Source organism: Eulemur rufifrons, chromosome 1 (assembly GCF_041146395.1).
Source record: "Eulemur rufifrons isolate Redbay chromosome 1, OSU_ERuf_1, whole genome shotgun sequence".
Taxonomy (NCBI): Eukaryota; Metazoa; Chordata; class Mammalia; order Primates; family Lemuridae; genus Eulemur; species Eulemur rufifrons.
In genome coordinates, this window is record NC_090983.1 from 80,686,093 (window position 1) to 80,709,697 (window position 23,605).

The window sequence follows — 23,605 nt, forward strand, 5'->3', positions numbered from 1 at the left end:
TTGCAATGCTTTTTCCTGTGATATTCACATTAATGCTTCGTTCTTATCATTTGAAGCTCAGCTAAAATATTAACATTCAGAATGACCTTCCCTATCTATTCTATTTAATGGTATATATACCCTTTCCATTGCTATGTTATTTCCCAGTTTTATTTATTTATGCATACCTACTCTATTACTATATAACTTCCCAGTTTTATTTTCTTTATAGTGCTACCACTTGAAATTGACTCATTTATGTATTTTATCATATGGTTTATCCAGAATAATGTAACCATTATGACAGTACAATACTTGTCAGATTTGTTTACTGTTATTTACTCAGTACATTTCATTGCCTGAAACGTATAAATACTCAGTAAATAATTGTGGGGGAAAAGGGAGGGAAAGAAAGAGAAAGGAAGGAAGAGAAGAAAGGAAAGATATAATGAACTTATCTTTCTAATTAAAATTCCTAAAATGAGTGCTCCATTCTTCAGTGTTTGAATTTCATGTTTCAGAACTGCCTTTTACTGCTTACCTGCAAATAAAGTCTATAGTTTCTATACAGTTTTCAGTCTACAGTAAACACTCAATAAGTATTGTTGATTGATGAATGAAATAGCTTTGAGACACACTAATAGCAATGGGATAAATCTAATTTTTTGTGGGTTGAATGAGCTTGGGGATAATATAAGAAGATATTATGCGTGATAGTCCTTCTGGCTTCTAAATTCCCCCAAATGTGGTTTCATATTGTGTATTTTCAAATTATTACATATTGATGAATTAATGAGTGTCCCTTGTCCTCCCTCTTTATTAGCAATTGGTAAGTAAGGCATAAGATGGAATTCTTTTTTCTGAAGCCAGATGAGAAAAGCATTGGATTTGCTCAGCAAGCTGCTGTTGTTGGCTCTCTTTACACACAACCTCATGTTATAATTTCAAGGATTTCCCTGAGATAGTGTGGTTAGTTATTTAGAAAACATATCTATATACAAAATCACAAAGAAACACTCTTTAACTTCTTAGTTTACTTCTTTAAATTGCCAACTTGGTTTATGAAGTCTTATTTATTTTTTGAGGGCAATCCTTGAGAAAAAATAGGTCAAGTTATATGTTTCCATTTTTCCCACTACTGAGAGTTCTGATTTAAAATATTGATGAAGTAAAGTAGAAGGCTTGTTCTTTCCTCTTTCTATTGATCCACACAATATTGCTACACAAGGAGAGTATAATGCAATAAACTCTATAAAGGAAGCACTTTCTCTCTTTCTACACAAGAAAGTTATCTGACAATAATAGGATATAAACAGAGAGGGATGGTACGTGATGATGTCCTACTACATCAAGGAAATTTGATAACTCTAGAATTGATAATGGAATATACAAATGCCTTTACCTCTAGGTCTTTAGCTGGATGACAGTATTACCCTGCAAAGTCTGACAAATACACAGTTACCTTGGGAATGTTGCTGTGATTTATAGTTTAAGGAAAATGAGTTCCTAGTATGGGCATAAGTCTATAACTAACATGGTCAAGTTCTAAATATCACATAGATATTTGAACCAATGTATTTATATAATTTAAGAGGAAAACTGTCAGTTTTGTTTTAGGTTTTTCATATTTACAGCAAATGAACCAGAGGATATTTTTGGCTTTTGTTATATTTAAAATTCTAGTTAATTGCATCAGTTTTAAAATTTTATGAAAATTTTATTGTAGTATAGTCTTGCTATGTCTGATGAGTGTTAGAAAAAAGTTATAAATCAAGCCACATTTGTCTTAAGTTACCACCCTTCCTCTTTTCAGTTACCTGACTGCTGAGATTGGCCCCACTTTTGTCTTCTTTTTTTACAATTCTATCCTATTGGACTCTAGAATCTGACTTTCCCTCCAAGCCAGAGCTTCAGGGGTCTCAAAAGCTGTGGAGTGTGGAAAACTAGATAGAGTCAGAATGGGCTGTCCCAAGACAATGAATGTGTGAAAAAGGATCTCCAAGCTCTAGAAAAAAAGAACAATATAAAAATATGAAGCCCAGGTGATGCAATGGGAAGCTATAACTAGACCCAAGAAGAGCTTCTGCAAAGACCATAAAAGATGATAAAAGGGATAAAATTTCCTGGGAGAAGTAGCTCTTTCTTTATATGAAGGCAGAGAGAGGCAGAATCAATTGGCTGGGAATCTGCTTATAAAGGTGCTGAACTAGTTTAGCACATAGAAATATAATGGTTTCTTCCCAAGTTCTTCACCCCAAAGCTTTCCTGTGGGGTCTTATTTTCAAGACAATTGACAGTAATTAAGTAAATTAATCTAAGTTAATTGGTAATTCCTCCTTTGTAATATAATACTGAACCCAAGTAAAATTTATCAGCCTTAAGAGCATTTTTAAGAAATAACTCTAACAGAGAGAGGAGACTTTAGACATTGTGCCAGATAGGGGAAGAGATTAATGTTAGACAGGAGGTCTTTCATTCTTATTAATTCATGTAATGCAGACAGATTCTTTACCTTTCTACACTTAGTGAGATTGACCCTGATTACTGAAATATAGAATCGGTTGTTTCAGAATTGAGAGGAAATTCAAAGGTAACCTAATCCAACTGTATACTTGATAGTAAGTGTTTTTTAACTCAAAATAATTTCTAAAATAAAAAAAGTCAGCAAAATATATTTTTAAAAGTAACTTTAATTTAATTTAAATATGTATACTTGAATAGCTCTCTACAGGAGGAGATATATCGGAATATAAATGTCCTGAGCGAGCATTCATTACTTTGGAATGGAACACACATTAAAAGCTAGTAATTTTTCCAATAAATGTTAACTTGAAAAACATTTATAGGTGCCCAGTTAAACTTCTTGCATATTTTCACGTTTTTCTGATAATAGAGTTCTAATAATGACTTGTCAGATCTGAAAACAAACTTTTTTTTTTTCTTCCTATCAAGTGATTTGGACTGATTCTGATATAGAAATATGTATTGAATGTGGACACCTGGGGCTGAAAGCAGGTTTATGCAGAACCTATAAGAGTAAAGTAAAAATGAAGGGTGTTTAGCTTAGCAATTGTTGGCAATTTTACTCCTGATAAACTCAAGCTCATTGGAATGTAATTTTCAGTGTTCTGACCACTCACTGAAGGCAGGCACTTATTCCAGCATACAAATTCTCCCAAACCACTAGGGCTCTACTGATTGCACTGAAGCAATTGCATAATAAAGAATACTAATTTTATACTCATCATGACAGAGACAGGGCATCAAATTGTGCCCTGAGACAGTGTAAGTCTTTGCCAGGGAGCAACTAGAGCAGTGAGAGAAGAGAGCCCATTAAAAAACTTTAGGATTCTATTACAATTTATATTTTTCTGTTCATTGATTTAGGGGGAAAAAACAAAAAACAAAAAGACTCTTTAGGCAATGGAACTCTTAATTGTAAGAATAGGAAACAAAATCTCTGTATAATTCAAGGAAGCACACCTTTAGACAGCATTATGGAGGGAATGTTTTTATACCACTTGCTGTTTCCTTTGCTACAATTCTTTTTCAAAATAAAGAGAGAGAGGGAAGACAAAATAAAACGTCCTATGGTTCCTACTTTAAAATTCTAAGGACAATTTAACATCTATTAACATATAGTTTAAAATTTTCTTTTGGAAAATGGAGGATTCACCTATAGTTTGCCGCCAGGGCTGATTCTGCTTGTGGGGAGAATAGGCAGATGCTGGTATCATGGGGAGAGAAGTGCCTGCTGCAGAGTATTATCTTCTTATCAGCCACTTAGAAATACTTGGAATTCAGCTATTAAAATGTTATTCCCTTGCTTTTTTTTTTAAAGCACCCCATATTAAAATGTAAGTATTTTCAGGAACAGTAACATATTAAGTTTTAGTAACCTTACCAATTTATGAGACTGGTGGATCAGATGTTTCAATAGACTATCTGGCTAAGAATGGCTTCTTGCAGAATGACTGACATGAGATGATTCACCATGTCGGGTTTTTACTATTTTTAAGTAGTCCAAAGGTCTAATTCCTGCATAATTTATCATTCATTCAGCCATAACTGTGAATAACACTTGATGACATGATGGTGCATGGGAGGCTATTAGCTAGAAGTGAGCCTAACAGACCAGCACCAGCATAGTAATGCAGATTTGTTGTTCGTTACTCTGTCAAATGAAATTATATACACTGTGGTCAATAGTAAGTGGCAAAAAAGTAATTCAGTGCCTGGAACAGAGTATGAACTTGGTAAATGTTCATTGAATGCTTTTAGCAATTTCTTGAACATTCAGGAAGCAGAATGAGGGGGTACTGGGATGTTGAGCATCAATGAAAGGAGAATCAGAAAACTGGCAGGAATTCAGAGAATGGATTATTTTGCCAGTTTTGTCCTGTCATTCAGGGCTTTCTCTGGCTATAGTGTAGCTTTGGCATCAAATAGCAATTTGGGGAGCTCTGCATAATCTCCATAAGTGTGTCCTCTCCATCAAGGACCCTTCCCACCCCGCATTCCCAGCAGATGAACATACAATCCCAGTAAAAGCTGTATGGTTGCTATGCAAATACAAAAGGAGAAAAAGCTCCCCCATCTGCCATCAGACTCCATTGCCTAAACCACCAGGCTGCATTTGAAAGCCTGACCAGATGGCCTGGCCATTAAAAATATTTCTTTATCTTATAGCATATTTGTACCCTACAACTTCTCTGGCCACGTAGTTGGAAATCACATTTTATGTCAGGATAGGGCAAGGATTTCTGATGGAATTTCTATTATGCAAATTATACAACAGACTTTTTTTCCTACCCAAATACTGTTAATGAGTATGCCAATGTTGGGGTATAAAAATTCCTCATGAATATTCTATATTTTTTTTTGCTAGAGGATATCATCTTCACAGTCTAACACCTTTCATGACATCTCTAAGCTTTTTTCTAAGAAACAGTTGCAAGATTGATAGCAGAGAACATAACAATGATGTTTTATGTGTCATGACACCTTTCATTCACTCATAGTCTAAGAAAATATCAGACATGAAAAGAATGTATGTCTTCTATTTTCTTCATAACTTACATCTTTATTGTAGTCTAGCTGAGGACTTTTTAGTTTGGATATGAAGAATTACATAGCCATATTTATGGGCTTTAGATTTGACAATAAACTTTCTTTTTATAAATGGCACAACAGATAAGTACAAATTTCTATTGCTGTATCTAATTTCTCACAGAATAGTTATCAGACTATTAATTAAATCCTCAATTTAGAATGTGAGATAAATCGTATCACTGTCTATAATTAACTCTCTTTCCCTATCTTAAATTTGGACAAGTCTAATGAAGATAAAAAGAAATGAAACATATTTAAATTTATAGAAATTAAAAGTGGTTAAGAAGGTAAAGCAAGAATATACATACGTATACAACTTTTCTATTGCTTTATTTCAGAAAAATAGTAAGTATATAGCTATTGATATCCTCAGAAAATAAAAAGCTTAAAACTTGAGAAGTAGGCAGAATAATAACATTACCAATATGGGCAACACTGGAGAAAGAACATTGTTAGGAGAGAGAATGAAAAGGTCATAGAGTTTGATATTTCTTTTAAATATCTAAGTGGAGATATTAAATATACAGTTGGATCTGCAAGTCTGGAGTTCAACAGAGAGGTCTTTTTTCATAAGAAAAAAAAGTTTTTCAGAGAATCTCCAGGGAATCCTCTGTATCAATTGCAATCAACAGGAATTGAAAAAATGTGGGTTAATAACAGCAGTTGGAGAATGCCCCATTGGGCACTACTGCCCCTGGAGCCCATACTTAACCATTAATAGAGATGACTAATATTCTACATATTCCCCCTAGTAAAGCTGCCTACAGTCATTTTTAGTCCTGAAAGGAGAAAATATGTTGCATTAATATCATTTTTTAATGTGTTTGAGCATTTCTTCTTAGTACTAGAACTCACACAGCCTCTGTTGTGCCTTCCATGAAAGATGATTCTGGCCAAATTATTAGATAAATTATGTCTTGATACTCTTTGGATGTTTAGAATAACATACCATCAAGGTACAAAGAACATATCTGGTAAAGTAGCTAGAAGCTTGATGACTCATCAACTATATTTAAGCACTTAGAGTACTTAATCTGTCTTTCTAATAGCAAAGTAGAAAATTGTGATCTTAAATATAAGTTGTATATTCACATCCTTTGGCAGCTCTGTCAGAAAACAGTGAGATATATTAAATAATCTTTACTTTTCCCCACCTCCAGATAATGAGTTTTCATATATCTGCCTCCCTCCTTCTTATTCTAAGGTGATGATCTTATTTCATATCCCCCTGAGAAAATAGAAGCAATTAAAAGAGAATTTTCTCATCCCAACTCCATTAACTTTACCAGTGAATCTAGAACTAATCATTCCACTTTCCTCTTACTTGAATTGAAGAACAAACTGACTTTTCTCCTATCAAAGGCCAATTGTGCAATTACATACTAATCCTGTCTTCTCTCACCTGTTCAAAGATTAGACTCATAAAATTGTCTTCTTTATTTCTTGAATCACTAACATTTTCTTTTCTCTTAGGTCATACCCATCAACATACATGCATGTTGTAAACATGATGCAAAATGACTTTCTTTAAACCCATATTCCGCTCCAGCTACTACTCCATCTTTCTTTTCCCTTTATAGAAAAACATATCAAATGTTTACCAGATATGTTTCTCCACTTCCTCCCCTTCTCTCTTGAACCTACTTCAGTGGTCTTACATTTTTCTTAACACTCAGTTACACCTTTTGCCAAGGTTATCAATGACTTCCAGTTGTCTAATTAGTCTAATTGTCTCCTACTTGAATACTTGTCCTTTTAGAGCAGCACATCCTTGGAAGTTTGCTGTTACCTTGCTGGGCATTTTTTCTCAGTTTACTTTTCTTTAGTACCCTCATTTGTAGTATTTTGGCATAATGCAGTGTTCAGTCCTTTAGATATCTTCTTTTCCTTTATTGATTCTCTAGGTCCTTTTATGCCATATCATGGATATAAAAACACACGTTCTTCCATTGCTTTAAAAAATATTTAAAGACTGAGACTCTCAAGTTTTTATTGGCAGACCTGACCCCTCTGTTGAACTCCAGACTCTTACATTCAACTGTGTATTTAGTATCTCCATTTAGATATTTAACAGAAAATCAAACTCTATGACCTTTTCATTCTCTCTCCTAACGGTGCTCTTTCTGTAGTGTTGCCCATCTTAATAATGTTACGCCAAATTATTTTGGCCAAAACATTGGAGTTATTCTTCACTGCACTCTTTCTCTCAAACCCTTTGTTTCTAACTTTTAAATACATTCTGAATTGGACTACCTTCTCTAAGAAGCAGCCCTCATCCCCATTACTATCTGTAGTTTACTTATCCTTATAGACTTTGTAACTGTCAGACAATATTAAATAGTATTTATTCTATTTATTGTTTATTGTATGTCTCCTCCACTAAAATGTAAGCTCTATGAAAATAGGGATTTTGATAATTTTGTTCACTGATGTAGCTATAGCATCTAGATCAGAGCCTGGAGGAAGCTAGCCATATTCAATAAATATCTTTTGAATGAATAAATAAATGTGACAATGTCAAGGTGGCATTTTCTTTTTAGGAGCCAGATTAAATGTGACTTTTTAGATGATCAATGTTTTCAAACAGGAACTACTTTATGAATAGGAGCTACTTAGAAGCAATTTTCAAATGAGCCATATCTATTACATTTTAAACACAAATATTACTAATTTATAACATAGAGGAACATGTCTGGCTTGAAAAAATATGTTTTTATAGCTAAAGTAGTTCCTGCTGGCTACGATTAAAAAGGTGACTGGGAGATTAAGTAGCCATTGGACCCCTCTCAGCAACTAATGTGAATTGGCCATGACTGGACTGTCTGCTAGTTCTACTATTCATTCAATAACCTAAAATTTGAATGAATTATATTCTGAGATTTACTAGTATAAACCTTCAGTGGTTATCAATTAAATTTCTTTCCCTGTTTTTCCTAATTATAATTACAACACATTATTTATTTCATTGTACTTATTGAAATACATTATCATTTGTAAATTTATAAATTCAGTAAAATATCTTAAAAAACATTGGAGAGTCCATATTCAAACAGTATCTCATGTTTCATTCATTTATTGAACACTAACCATGAACAAATACCTCCTTGGTCTAGTGGAACAGCTCTCTATGGAACAGGGAAATTATGAGAGCTGCTAATTTGCAAAATGAAAAGTTTTTTGCTTTGTTTTGTTTTGTTTTTTAGTGACATGATATTATTGACTTTTGTTGTTCTTGTAAAATGAATTTTCTTCCTGAGAAACAATATATTTCATTGCTTCTCATTTACCACATTTCAAGTTGAAATATTCTCTAAATGAAGGTACCAGTATTTCACTAGCAAGGTATAAATAGCAAAATGATTAAATTGTTTTAAGGTCTATGGTTAATTCAGGTGGTTCAGTAGTTTACCTGAGCGAGTTTTTACAAAGCCAAAGATAGATTACAGAGCAAAATTTTAGACATTGGACTAATGTGCCAACACCATTCTCATCATCTTCTCTTAAAACTGATCTACTTTCTTTCCTTACTGTTTCTTTTAATGATACCATGATTCTCCCCATCACCTAGACCCAAAATTTCCACATAATTCTTGATTCCATCTCCCTCATTGTCCACAATACAACAATTATTATAATTTAGAAATACTTTATTGCAACAACCCATTTCTACTTAAGATTTCAACACCTCCTACTTTAGTTTTTTATTACTTATCTTCTGAGAAATTAAAATGACATTTGTGTGTTCAATAATTCAGGTATCTGATATCAACATCCACAGATTTTTCATAATTTTGGGTTGCCTTCTTTATAACTAAAAATGAAATTAATACCATTCTTTATTTCACATATAGAACCTGGTATGGGGAACCATAGAAGAGTTTTCTCTGGGCCTTACATTTCTCCCAGTGGCCTCTGCTTCCAGTAGGAATGTTGCCACATATGGACATTCTTCCTTTCCACACTGCAGCAATCTAAATAGAAACAAAGATATCTTTTCCATTCACCTAACTCTTTTCCAACCTTACTCCAGAATACCACCATCAAGGTAGTTTTTAAATAAAACTTTTACATTTTACCTTCCCATCTGACATGAATTATAATATACCACTTAAAAATTAAAAGCAAAAACATTTTCTAAGAATACCAGAAATTATCATTAACTATAGTCACCATGTTGGACAAGAGATCTCTTAAACTTATTCCTCCTATCTAACTGTATTTTCATATCCTTTATCCAAATCTCCCCAACCACATCTCTTCCCCAACTGCCCCGGCTCCTGGTAACAACTATTCTACTCTCTATTTTATGAGATCAACTTTTTTAGAGTCACATATAAGTGAGATCATGTGGTATTTGTCTTTCTGTGCCTGGCTTATTTCATTTAACATAATGCTAAGAGAGTGAATGTTAAGTGTTCCCACCACAAAAATAATAACTATGTGAGGTAATGCATATATAAATCAGCTAGGTTTAACAATTCCACAATGTATATATACTTCAAAATATCATTTTGTACACAGTAAATATATACAAATTTATGTCAATCTAAATAAATAGATTTGAAACAAAAGGAAAAGCAAAAAAAAAAAACAATTTAGAAAGTTAAATAGGAAATTTATCTTTCTCATTATATTCAACTCACGTATATAGTATCCTATATATTATTTCTGACTTCATCTTCTTAAAGTACAGTTTTGATCACATTATGTTCTATTTCTAAAATCAACACAGGCTTCCCATTGCACATGAAATTAAAAATAAGTTTATCTTGACATTCAATAATGTGTGCAATTTGTCCTTCACCTACTTCCTTGGCTACTATGCAATTTTATGAGTTTTAACCCAGTTATTTTTACTTGATAGCTATTAATATACAATCTTAAGCAAGTTTTAACTTCTACATATCTCAGTTTCCTAATCTATAAAAATGGTTAACATTAGCATCTGATTCACAAGGATGTTGTGAGTATAAAAGAAACTAGTAAATGTGAGCCATATAGTACAGTGTCTGGCTCCTAAAATATATTCAGAAAATACAACTATTTTTGCATTGTATAACTGGTAGAAATACTTCAGTTATACCTAAGATAAAACTGAAAAACTTAAGTCAGTATCTCCTCAACATATTCTAGTCTTTTGCACATCTGTACTTTTATCAAAGCTATTTCTCTCACCTGACTTCCTATTTTCATTTCTGCATGTTGAATTTCTGTACTTCCATTAAGGCAAGGCTAAGATCAAATGCCATTAGCATCAGGGAACTTTTAAATTCACTAAAGATGTATATAACCATTCTCAATGACACTACATCTTTTATGAAATATGCCACACTTGATTATAAAAATGTAGATCTTCATAGATATACCTTAATCTTTCTACTATTAATAGATTAAATCTTTCTTGAGGGCAGATTGTCTTACTGGTATCTTTCAGGTCCCAGTTAAATGCCTGAGATCTATAAATATTAGACAAAAAAATTAAATATGTTTATCTAATCAAAGAATAGCTCAGCATAAATACATTGTGATGATAAATGGTAGTGCTAAGGTAAATTATATCATAGTTGTAGCACTATATATTTTCTTCCTAAGTCTAATACAACTTTTAATGCATTTTTCATTTTTCATATTTGATCCATACATTATTTTTATTATTTTTTTATTACGGATCAAATGTGACAAAATAGTTTCGTGTGATATATAACAATATGTTCTTATTCTGAATATCATTCATTACAGTAAAGAAATTTTTTTCCACTAAAAAAACAGTAGAACAATGAAAAAAAGAAAAAATCAATTCAACCATTATGTTTTGGAAAAGAAAAAAAAATCAACGTTATATCTTTTTTTACTTATATAATATTAACTTGATCCACATTTTTAGTTGGTTCAGTTAACTTTGATCTATAACATGTTATAGTATTTGAATACTGTAATACCATCTCTCTTTTTTAAACTCAATAATTTTATCCTAATATTACATATTCAAATTTTTCTGCTCTTTTCATAATTTTAGATTTAAAAAAAAAAAAAACTCTTAGTTTCTATGCAAATTTCTCTACATTTTCTTTCATGTAGAAGTAATTCACCTCCTATGTAGGTTTGTATGGTTTTTGATTATAAGTTGTTAGCATTTTTAACTTGTCATTTCTAACTTTATGCCCATTTTTCTTATTTTTATACCTTTTATATAATTTGTATATGATAAAATAAAAGTAAAATTTTAAAAATTCCTCTTTCAATTATTTTAAGTTCACAAATATGGAGGTGCACCTACTAAACTTCATTCAGTGGAGATAATTGCTCACAATTACAGGTTTAGTTAAGGGAAATCAGAATACAATATAACTAGATGATATACATTTATAGATGCATGTGTTATATATATACATATTTGTTAGGTATATATTGATTTGTGAGTATCTTAATCTATTACTCAAATCACTTAAAAGGAAAGTATTAATGCTAAATCAATATTCTTATAATTGAATGGAAGAATAGGAGGTTTAAATGAAACTTTAAAATTTAAGTTTTTATTCACACTAAAAACATTTATTTAGCACCAACTATATGTCAGCATCATATTATTATAAGTATATAAATATACTTTTGTTATATCTTTGATTGTGAAAAAATAAGTATATATTAGCAAGGACATAGTTGTAGTGGCTTGGAATTTAAATAGATATTTTTATGAATATGGTAAAATGAGAATTTTCATGTTTCCAAGTTTCTCTTCTCAGTTAACAATATAGAACCAGTCTTCAAAGATTATAGTACTGATTAATATAACACATATAACTGGAAAAAAATCAAATTACTTTTTGATCATACAATGTACAAATACAGGTCTCTATCACTGTTTGGAGAGAGAAAACAGTCTTAATACTGTCAACATATGAGGAGTGGTGAGGAGTATGAGGACAATTTTCCTCCTCCATCACGAATCAACTGATGGCCTGTTATAGAGGTCTATTCAACCTAAGTCTTGGTTCTCTAAGTCAAAATGTTTTATGCTTTCTTATGTTTCAGTCTCTTCTATATGGAAGGTTAACATTGATTACCTCTCAATAAATGTTGATGTAGGTATCCCTTTGACTGAAGTCATCTAATGTACTTTTCAACTGTTCCTCTGGGAAAACTGTCCATTGACTTTAAAGAGGACATCCAGTAAGAACATCACATCACATTTATTCTAGTCAGTCTGTTATCCTTATTCTGCCAGCTAATGGTGCCCTTCAGTTGGCATGTGAAAACATGAGGTAATGATGCACAATAGAGATCAGATGCAATGTAGGAAGAGACAGATTACAGTCTTTGTCAAGGCTATGCCAGCTTTCCTTACAAATTGCACTAAAAGAATTGTATCCTTTGACCCTGATGATTTTTGTGGGTTCTTGTGTTTCAATGGCTTCCCTCCTCCATACTTCACTCTGTGTTTATTTGTATAAAAAGGAAACAACAGTTAATAATTAGCAGAGATACATGACTATTAGTTAATTAAAGCACTTCACAACTTACTTTATAAGTATGCTTTCTCCAATATGTATGTCATTTATACTTTTAAAGTCACCATTATTACATCAAGCCCTGTTGTATTATGAAGCATCTGACTATGTCTTTACTGGTTTTCTGTTTATCTGAGGTTTTAGAATTAGTGGTTCATATGTTTTTCATTAAAGCAGTTAACTGATCTGCTCAAAACGCAGCTACAAAAATCAAATAAGTTAATTAATTGTGTCAAATAAACATTGTCTGTGTTGACCATTAACTCATTTTCATCTTAATTCTTCAGGGGAATCTTAGTGCTCCTTCATATCTTAGCCTCTCTCCAAAGAATATTTATGACATACTTAAATTTACTGACTAGTACCTAGCTAAGAACATAGTTGTCTAAATTTGGCCTTTGCATAAAGCTTTGCAGCAAGGAAGCTTTCAATAGTGGCTCAGTTTGAACGAAAGGCTATTTCACTAAAGGTTATTTCAGTTGTCAAAGGAAGACAGTAAGCACTGACATTAGTGTCAGCACATCTTTGTTAACCTGATAACACAGCCATCTAAGATCCGTCTATAACCTGAGAAATTTATGATCCAACAGATTTCAGGAATGCCAAGATCAAGTGGAAAATGATAGAACTAGGACTATAGAAAAGAGACCAAGTCTGGACCCCCAAATTAAAGAGTGGCAAGGGCAAGTGAAATAAGTTCAAGATAGATTTAAGAGATTAGGAGAGAAGTCAACTGGCTAACTGGGCTCAGATATGGTCAATTGACAAGGTTATGTTAAGCAGAGACGATTCACATTTGTACTGATGTTTTAGAAGAGCTATTTGTTATAGAAATGATCTTAGCATTTTTGATACTTTTTGTTGTTGGTTTATATTCAGGCAGTCCAGGATAAATCTAATGTCTCCACTGGAAGGAAACTGTTGGGCCACTTAGTTTTATTATTTCATGTAGGCACTTTTTTGTTTATTTGTTTTGCTGTTTTTTATTGTTTTTATTGAGTTAAAGATATTTAGTGTCTTTTTGAAGGCAGAGAGGAATCCTATGACTTGATTGAGAGAATTGCTTAGGGGGTAAAAACTCAAATGCATTGGCATAGGGTTTATATTTTAAACCTATGAGGGAAGACCCCAAATCATCTTCATTGGAGGGCTCTGCTATCTGAAAGAAACACAAGGAGCCTAATATCCCTACCCCTGCTAGAAACCATAGACCACTAAATAATACTGCTTCAAAACTTTAGACTTATTTTATTATATTTGGTCATGATATATGCATTTGCTTTTCTCCTACCTTTACAATGCTCAGCATCAGTTTCTTACAGAATGATCAAATAATGTTTATGAAATTTTTGGAATAGTCAGCCATTCTCTGGATTCCCTTCATAGGTTATGAAAACCCAAATTATTTCCTTACTTTTCACAGAATGTTTCTAAAGAACCCTACTATGTAAGAGATCCATTTGTTCTTTTCACTTATTCAGAAAATTTGTATTGAATGACTACAAATTCTAGGCTTTTTTCTAGATGCTAGAGATACAATATCAGAAGTAGATAATAAGAAAAATAAATAAAATATATACTATATTTAGAGGTGATAAGTGAGAAATAAAACAGTGAAGGTGTATAGAAATTGTAGAGACTGCAATTTTTAGAAGATAAAGGAATAAGAGAACTCCTCATTAGAAAGAAGACATTTGAATAATGACCTAGAGGGTGTGAGCAAATCAGCCATTCTGATAATTGGGGAATAATTATTCCAAGAAAAGGATAGAGCCTCTGAGTTGACACCTTACCTGGCTTGTTCCAGAAACAATAATAAGTACAGCCAGTCTGGAGTGAGATAAACAAGGGTGAGAGTAGTAAGGAGATGAAGGAAATAAGGTTAAAGAGGTAATGAATATACAGATCAGGTAGAGTTTTATAGATCCTTATAAAAGCTTTGACTTTTGCTCTGATTGGAATGGGAGCCCTTTGAGGGATTGAGTAAGAATCAGTGATAAGGCTATTGGAGCAATTTAGGTGAGAGATGATAGCAGCTTGGGACAGGATAGTAGCAGTAGTTACTGACAAGTGGTAGGATTCCTGTTATGTTTGACATTATATTCAAAGGGATTTATTGATGCATTGGATATGGTTCATGATAAAAACAAAAAGAAGAGTTGAACATTTCCAAATATGTCATATTCCTTAATTAGCAGAAAAGCTATTGTGAATATGATTGTACAGCTAAACTCTCTCAACACTAATTTTATATGGGATTTTACTGTTACTTTTAAATATTCTGTTGAAAGTCTGGGCAGTTAGTATATGTTCATAAAAAACTCATCAGTTCTAACACCAGCAAAGCAGCATTGTTCAAACAAGTGGTATTGAACAAGTTCCTTTTGCATCAAGACTCTTATTTTCCTGACTATAGGGAAGGGATGTGAAAGGACGTGGCTCAGTAATCATAATCTACTCACTAAGAGAATGTGTGATTGTTTGGCTCTTGGGGTCAGTCAAGAAGCCAATGAGGCCAAAGTCACAGGTGCACTCTCTATGAGCCTATGAGCTTTGCATGTTCTGCTCCAGAGAATCTATTTCTGACCTCATACATTCAACTCAGAAAAGCATGCCCTTATTCACAAGGGAAGCCTGCAAAACTGTATAGGGAAGTCAGTCCCTATCCATCATCATTGGTAGAAAATCAGCTCACAGCACTTCCTTTATTTACCAGCAGTGAAAGTAAATGGCATTGTCCTCACATTTGGACAATATATTATGACTAAGGAAATAAGAAATACAAATAAATTCTCATAGAATATGTTTTCTACAGAGATGTGAACTTAAATAGTTAGTGCAGGATATATGTGGTTTATTAAAGTATTTTTACAAGCAATTTTTTTATTTTAATGATGCATTAAAAGTACAAAGATAATTTTAATGAATAATGCAAAACTTAAAAAAAAAATGACTCTCTTATTGAACTCACTTTTCTCTTTTTCTTTTATCCCAGAACCTACAGATAGGCCACCTATGCTGTTAATTGCAAATTTTGAAACAATTGAGATTTTTTATCTTAATGGAAGTAAAATGGCAACCTTGAGTTCAGTCAGTGGAAATGAAATTCATACTCTGGATTTTATTTATAATGAAGATATGATTTGTTGGATTGAATCAAGAGAATCTTCAAATCAACTCAAATGTATTCAGATAACAAAAGCAGGAAGATTAACAGATGAATGGACAATCAATATTCTTCAATCTTTCCACAGTGAGTATTTCAGTTCAATATTACGTGTCACCCTTTAACAATTTCACTTACAGATCAGTAGGCTGGATTCTCAGATTTCTAACAAAGCTTATGGCTGTCGGAAAGTTATATATGCAAATATGAATGCACTTAACTGTATTCACTACATGTTTTGCATATACAAACACATACACATATAGTTTCTCTATTTATATAACTAGTGAATTGTAGAGTTAATTGTAATTCTTTCTTTAATGCTTATTATAGTGTCACCTCACTGGGAATTGTGATTTTTCACTGAGTGTTAGCTCACAATATGATAGCAAAGGTCAGATCTTTTTTAAAAACCAAGAAACAGAGTTGATATAAGTTTATTGATTGTAGTGTCTATTAAAAATACTTTGAAAACTATTTGGGTTATGCTAATCAGTAGTAACTATTTCTGTTTGTTGACTTTTCTCAAACAAATTAAAGTTTTTATACATTCTTTTCCAATGAAGTAACTTCTTATTTGTGATTCACTTTGATTTCTCATGTCAGAAATCTGACAAACTAATAACTGTCCTCTTTCTGCGTATTACCACAAACTGAAATCCCACTGTTACAAGCACACATGCATACACATGTAAATTCTCTTTCTCCTTCTCTCCCTGTGTTTCCACATAGGAGTATAAAAACTTATTTGTGCATACCTGGGGAAATTATATGCATGAAAATTTCAACATGTGCCCATTTAACTTATGATTTACAGAAAAAACTTTTTTTTACATATGCTGCTAACATAAAAATCTGTGGAGAAATGAAGAAATATGTACGATCAAGTTAAGAATGAGTGCAATGCGCACTGTTTGGGGAATGGACACCTTGAAGTTCTGACTGGGGGGGATGGGGGTGGGGTGAGGGGATGGGTGCACACCTACATGATGAGTGCGATGTGCACTGTCTAGGGAATGGACACGCTTGAAGTTCAGACTCAGAGGGATGGGGGGAATGGGCAATATATATAATCTGAACTTTTGTACCCCCATAATGAGCTGAAATTAAATAAATAAATAAATAATAAAAAACAAACAAAAAAAAGTTAAGAATGAAAAAAGATAGAATAAGTATAATTTTCAAGTGTAGAATATTTGGGGATTTGAATTCAATAATTTTACTTTATTAAATTTTTTGATATACAGTCAAATGGACTAGTTATTGATCCTTATTAAACATAAAGAAATGATACTACATAACAGTTGATAATTGTGATTACATTAAACAAATGAATGGCAAAAATTGTAAAACCTGAAATATACAGGTATGATTTTATATACTTAAGTGAACAGAAATGTTTAACAAATAGTGTCCAACATTTTGAAGATCTTAATGTAAATAAAACAGTTGATAAACCCGTTTATTGCAACAGTGGACCAAAAATCCTAAAGAGAGCAGTGGATATTTGAAGAATTTTATGAAGAAATGGTCATTCAAAATAAATAGTAACTAACAAGTAGCAGCAGCAAAAAGATCAATTGCCTCGTGATATAAATATTTCAGACATTGGCTTAGCCAGCAGTTGGAAGGTCTTTTAACATGAGGCCCCATTCCTTATAGTGATTATCTCAACTAATCCAACTGTATTTGTCCCCAGCAAATGGAATACTGTGCAAACAGCTAAAATACTCACTCAGTTGTCAGGTAAAATTATTTTCCAAGCTTACTTCAGCAACTTTTTCTCTACATTTAATATGCCCTAATAACAGTAGTAATCTCTTCTTTAATATATATTTTGAAAAGAACTATTTTTTTAAATAAATTCAGGGAAAGTCAAGCACTTACATATCAGAATACTTGTAGAAACTGATCTGTAACTTAGATTGCATTTGATTTACAAAGCAATTCTTGGCTAATTTAGAAAAATAAAGAGACTGATTTTTGTTAGAGAATTTGCTGAAATGCAAAATAGAATATTCATTTTGAACCATAAAAAATAAATGCACTGGAAATATTTTAATTAGGGTAAATAATTTTTGACGAAGTCAAGTTTAAGCAATGTAATTACATAGTCACTTTAGAAAAAAGTGATTAAATGTGTGGAAGTAATTTAATCATGGGAGTGGGGCAGGGGTGTGGGCAGGGCTAGGCTCCTCTGTCATTGCCTGTAAGCCATGCATTTTATCAACATGTCACAGAAGACCTGCCATTGGATACAATGGGCTCTGCATTCACCATGACAATCTATGAGTTGATAATGAAGTCTGAATATTCTTTGCATGTATAATTACATAAAATCCATCACACCATATAAGCAAAAATAATGAACTGATGGAAGTCTGCCTGAATACCTGTCACTATCCAGTGTTCCAGAGATTATCTCTTGGTTTCCCCCACCTCTCTAAGCTATTATTTTAGGTGCTTGTCTCTGAACTTACCTGAAGAGAACAGTCTTTTTTGAAAAAGTATGAAAATTTTATTTTTCAAAGGATTACTGAGAATAAAATCAATCATTTACAGTTCAAACTGACTTCCAGTTAAAACTTGCACAATAATATTATGGTAAACATTTTATTACAATATTAAAAAATTCATTGCATACTCCATCTCATTGGGTACCTACTGCATCTCTGTGGAATAAGCAGGAGAGACACACCCTTTCTGTTTTATAGTAGACAAAATTTTAACTCAAAGCTCAGAAGTATTATGCAAAGCTGAATGGGTAAAAAGAAGGCAGAAATGGGTCATTTAAGCCTTATGCTCTTTCTTCTATGTTAGAAGGGTAAATCTACTCCAAATAATAATGTCTGATATCTAAATTTTATTGAATGTGCTAAATAACGATTTGCAACACAGATATTATTCCCCTTTTATTCATGGGAAAACTGAGACTCTGAGAAGCTAAGTAATAGCACGCCAAGTATTGGCTACAGGTTTAGGTTTGGGTCAGACTTCATAGTTTTTCTAAATATCACATTGCCCACGGGTCTCGAGTTTCATTTTGGCTTTTTGTTATTGTTGTTTGTTTTTTTCTCATTTTAGCAAACCAAAATGATTAGGTTCACTGATAATAGTAACAGTGGCTCACAAAGACAGGATCTTTCAGTGGGAGAGAGATAGAAAAGTCTTGAAAAGGAGGTGGAAAAAATAAGTTGTGGAAGCCTAGGCCATTTGAAAAGGCCCACCAAATGATTCCAATATGGTCCCCTTAGGGTCTTACCTTTGATATTATGAATCACTCCTAAGCAATATTGTGAGAGAATGAAAGTGAGTGATAATATGCTCAATAAATTATATTAACCAAGGAACACTGGAGGATATGCTGGAGTTTATATTCCTTATTGAATTTTATTCTTCTTTTTAAAGATGGCTAATATTTATTATTTAGTATTTTAGCCAGAAATTTGCAGACTTTGAAGATAACTTTGGAATTAAGTATTCTGTAAGCAAAATTGGTTTTTCAATGAAGTATTCACACAAAGCACATTTGTAGCAGCTAATTATTTCCCAAAATTTTACTTGGAGAGTACTGTGGTAGGGACACAGATACCCAAAATAACAAAAATTATGGGATTTACAAAAGTGGTGATCTCCATCTGTTTCCTCAGGACAAAGTTCATGGAGATGATTGAGACAGATAAGGATATTTTCTGAGTTAATCCCTTATTAAGGAAGATGATTCAGAGCCATATTACCATCTCCCAGCTGAATGGTAGATTATTTCATTCTGTTTCTATGTGTGATTTGAAATATTTGAGGATCACTTTTAAGACTCTAATATGAACTTGACCAGCTTGTCTTGATCCATTTATGGGCTCAGCTCCAGTTCAGTAGATTATGTCTGGCAAAAAAATAAAAGGATTGCCTATTATTCTTGGATTTAGCTTCTGAATTAACCCCCTTCACTGACTTTTATCTTCTTTTTTCTTAGCCTGTTTCAATGTCAACCTTAGATTATGTTCCATTTGAACCTCTGCCTAGATACACTAAATTAAATCATTGATTGGATAATTTTTTAATTCTGACACACTACTTGTGTCTTCTATCTACCTTACCTTTTACTTTGAGTTAGCAACCATCTAATAATCACACAATATTAAGGAATGACATTTACTGAATGTTTACTTCGTGCGTTAGGAATTTTACATATTTACCCTATTACCATCACATATAATTATATGATATAGATACTATTTATAATTGTCACTTTATGCATGATAAGCTTAAAAACATGAAATAATTTTTGTAAGTTAATAAGAAGCCTATACCTCTTGATCTCAATAGATACTTAGTAATGACCTTTCTTACTTCTTCTCTCTCAACTGCCTTTTGAGCCCGATTCACTGCTTCCCAAACATCCTCCATCAAGGTATGGCTGGAAAAGAAAGACCAAATTGTGTCCCTATTATAAATATAAGCATAGTCTTGGGACAAAAAATCCACCTGGAGAAATAGAAATGCTAGTCCCAAATAGTGCCAGCTTATATTGAGCCTACAGTTTAGAAGATGGTTATGGAACTTTGTAGCAACATCCTAAGATTAGTCAGGGACAGATAATGACATAGAGATCATCATAGAAATTTAGCATACTTGGCCGGGCGCGGTGGCTCACGCCTGTAATCCTAGCACTCTGGGAGGCCGAGGCGGGTGGATTGCTCAAGGTCAGGAGTTCGAGACCAGCCTGAGCGAGACCCCGTCTCTACTAAAAATAGAAAGACATTATATGGACAACTAAAAATCTATATAGAAAAAATTAGCCGGGCATAGTGGCGCATGCCTGTAGTCCCAGCTACTCGGGAGGCTGAGGCAGTAGGATCACTTAAGCCGAGGAGTCTGAGGTTGCTGTGAGCTAAGCTGACGCCACGGCACTCACTCTAGCCTGGGCAACAAAGTGAGACTCTGTCTCAACAAAAAAAAAAAAAAAAAAAAAAAAAAAAAGAAATTTAGCATACTTTATTTAAAAAGCATATGCTTAAATATTGAATTTTTAGGAGATTTTCTCTACAAATTACCTTTCTGTATCTAGTTAGTGAAAGTCATATCATATTGTTTTAATTTGCCTTTTTATGATTGCTAGTGAACTTGTTCACTCCAGTGTGGACTTGTATGTCCACTTCAATCTTTACAACTCTGATAGAATGATTAGGATACTCCATTACTTAAAATCAAAATCATTTTTTAGCTTCCAGTTTATCTTAGGATGAAATGAAATTTCATCATCTGGCTTCTTTGTAGGCAGTGACCTACTTTGCCTCTTACTTCCCACTCAAATTCCATGTTCTACCTGAAAAGTAGTACTTAACACTTTTTAAAATGCACTTTGTTCTCTTGTTTCCATGTATGTTTGCATGTGTTGCTTCTTCACCATAGAACATATATTCTCATATCTTATAAGCAAGCATCTCTTACACATTCTTTAAGGTATCATGTCCTTTCCAAAAGTTTTTCAGTTGAATTTAGCAGCCCTTCCTTTGCGAACTGAAGTCATCATAGCACAATTCATGGTATTATAGTTATGTGTTAACCTGTTAGTTTCCCCCAAATAAAGGAGTGACTCCTTTAAGCTTAGGAATGTGTTTTATTCATCCATGTATCAAAATTTTAGCAAAATGCCTGTCTGTGTAAGAAAAAATGTAGGTTGAGCAAACAACGGTGGTAAGTAAAGTGTTAGGAGTTGAGGCCTTGAGGAAAGAAGATTTAATCATAGGGAACCAGTTTACCGATAGACTATGCCAAATCATAACCAGAGACAGTCAGAAAACTTGTCTACATAATGGCTAAGTAAGATCTTGTTTATGTCTGGATAATAACCTCACATGTTAATCTTGATGCTTCTGAGATACTGGGTCTGCTTAGCGACTACCAGCTTTTATTTGGGCACAGCCTCTGACTTCCCAGGATGCGCACCTATAGATTTATTTTAGGACCTAATCTCAATGAACATAGGAACAGCTTGAAACAAACCTTGTTGAGTACCCCCTCCCAAGACAGTTATAATGAAATAGGATTAGAGCCAAGGCTTTTACAATCGAGGTCAATTAATTTTTAGTGCAGACATCAATCAAAACAACAGTGTGCACTTTTTAACTCTTTTCTCTCCACAGTCTAAGTAGAGATTTTTGTGGGAAATTCTGCTAGTTTATATATGTAATCCTATGTAATCATTATCAAGACTCCAGATGCCTTTTGGGGTACAAAATAAAGAACAGGGTCAGGGTGCCCGTGGTATCTCTCAACCTCTGGGAAACTGTGTCAGCTACCTTAGACCTGGGAATTTATGTTTTTCACTCTTTACCAGACATGAAGCTTGTTCAACAATCCATCAGTTCTGGTTCCAGCATTCTGTCAGAAAGAGTTCAAGAATTGGTCAGCTCCTAACTGAGAAGAATTGAAGAAATAATGATGATGACCATCCTTAATCTTGTAAATTAATGAGATTTTTGAAAAAAGAATACAGTCAGCCCTCTGCATCTGAGGGCTCTGCAATCTTGAATTAAACCAACCATGAATTAAACCAACCATGGATCAAAAATATTTGGAAAAAAAATGCAAAATGACAATACAAACAAAAATAATACAATAAAAAATACAAATAAAAATACAGTATAACAACAATTTACATAGCACTTACATTGTATATACGTATAATAAGTAATCTAGAGATGATTTAAAGTATGTGGCAGAATTTGCATAGGTTATATGCAAATACAGCAGGTCTTCAAATAACATTATTTCCTTCAACATTGTTTTGTTATAATGTTGATGAGAAAAAAAAAAATCAATTTCCAGATGGGAACACTGTGTAGAGTTTGCATGTTCTGCCCATCTGCATGGGTTTTCCCTGGGTACTCCAGTTTCTTCCCACATTCCAAAGCTGTGCATGTTAGGTGGAGTGATGTGTTTATGTGGTCCCGATCTGAGTGAGTGTGGGTGTGTGTGTGAGTAGCCCTGTTATGGAAGGGTGTCCTGTCCAGGACTGGTTCCTGCCTTTTGCCCTGCGCTTCTGGAATAGGCTGTAGCCACCCAAATCCTGAACAGGAATAAGTGCATAAATAATTAATTTACTTGTTTTTATTAATCTTTCTTAAATGTATAGCTTATACTTATTTCAAAGTTTAATATTAGAAGTGTTTTGTTCTTTACTTAGAATTTTAGTGATGTTTTTGGGACCAGAATTATGCTGTAGAAACTTAACTCTTGTTTAAATCAATTAGCCTGTAGTCAAATTGGTTTTCCTATATGTCATTTCCCTTAAAATCAGTTTCCAAGAACGTAGCAACAATGCTGAATGAGGATTTACTGTACCACATCGTTTTACATAAGGGACATAAGCATCCTCAGATTTTGGTATTGGGTGGGTGGAGAGTGTCCTGGAACCAATCCCCTACAGATACCTAGAGGACTGTATTTTCTCTTTGATCTAGATTGTCCACTTCCCTCCCAAGAGGAGTTATTGCTGCTTAGGATTTTTAGCTGTTTAGAATCCAGACTTTTTGATCAGCATAACTTGTGGAGAAGTAAATTTTGCACAAAATCTTAGCTGCAGTAACTTATTTTTTATTGTTCCCTAAGAAACTCTGAAAAATCCTAAGCACATCTTATATGAGGATGTTATAACTCTTTATTCCTAGAGATATTTTTTAATAACTGCTACATTACACACAAATACATGTTTTATTAAATTTTTTATACTTCATAAAAGCTTTTCATCTTCTATTTATCACATTTGTATGGAAACATAAAAAAGACTTTTTTTGGAGATATAGCTATGTTTGTGTGTGCTTGTGTGAAGCTAATT

The 23,605-nt window shown here is 33.1% G+C and overlaps 1 protein-coding gene across 2 annotated transcripts in view; it reads left to right on the top strand.

The window, feature by feature from the left end:
* LRP1B (LDL receptor related protein 1B) overlaps window positions 1–23,605 on the top strand; it is a 1,768,615-nt gene that overhangs the window by 830,173 nt on the left and 914,837 nt on the right. For both annotated transcript variants that reach the window (XM_069473041.1, XM_069473049.1), the window contains exon 6: window positions 15,595–15,852. In XM_069473041.1, coding sequence (XP_069329142.1) covers window positions 15,595–15,852 — 258 coding nt within the window. The remainder of the gene's footprint in view (window positions 1–15,594; window positions 15,853–23,605) is intronic.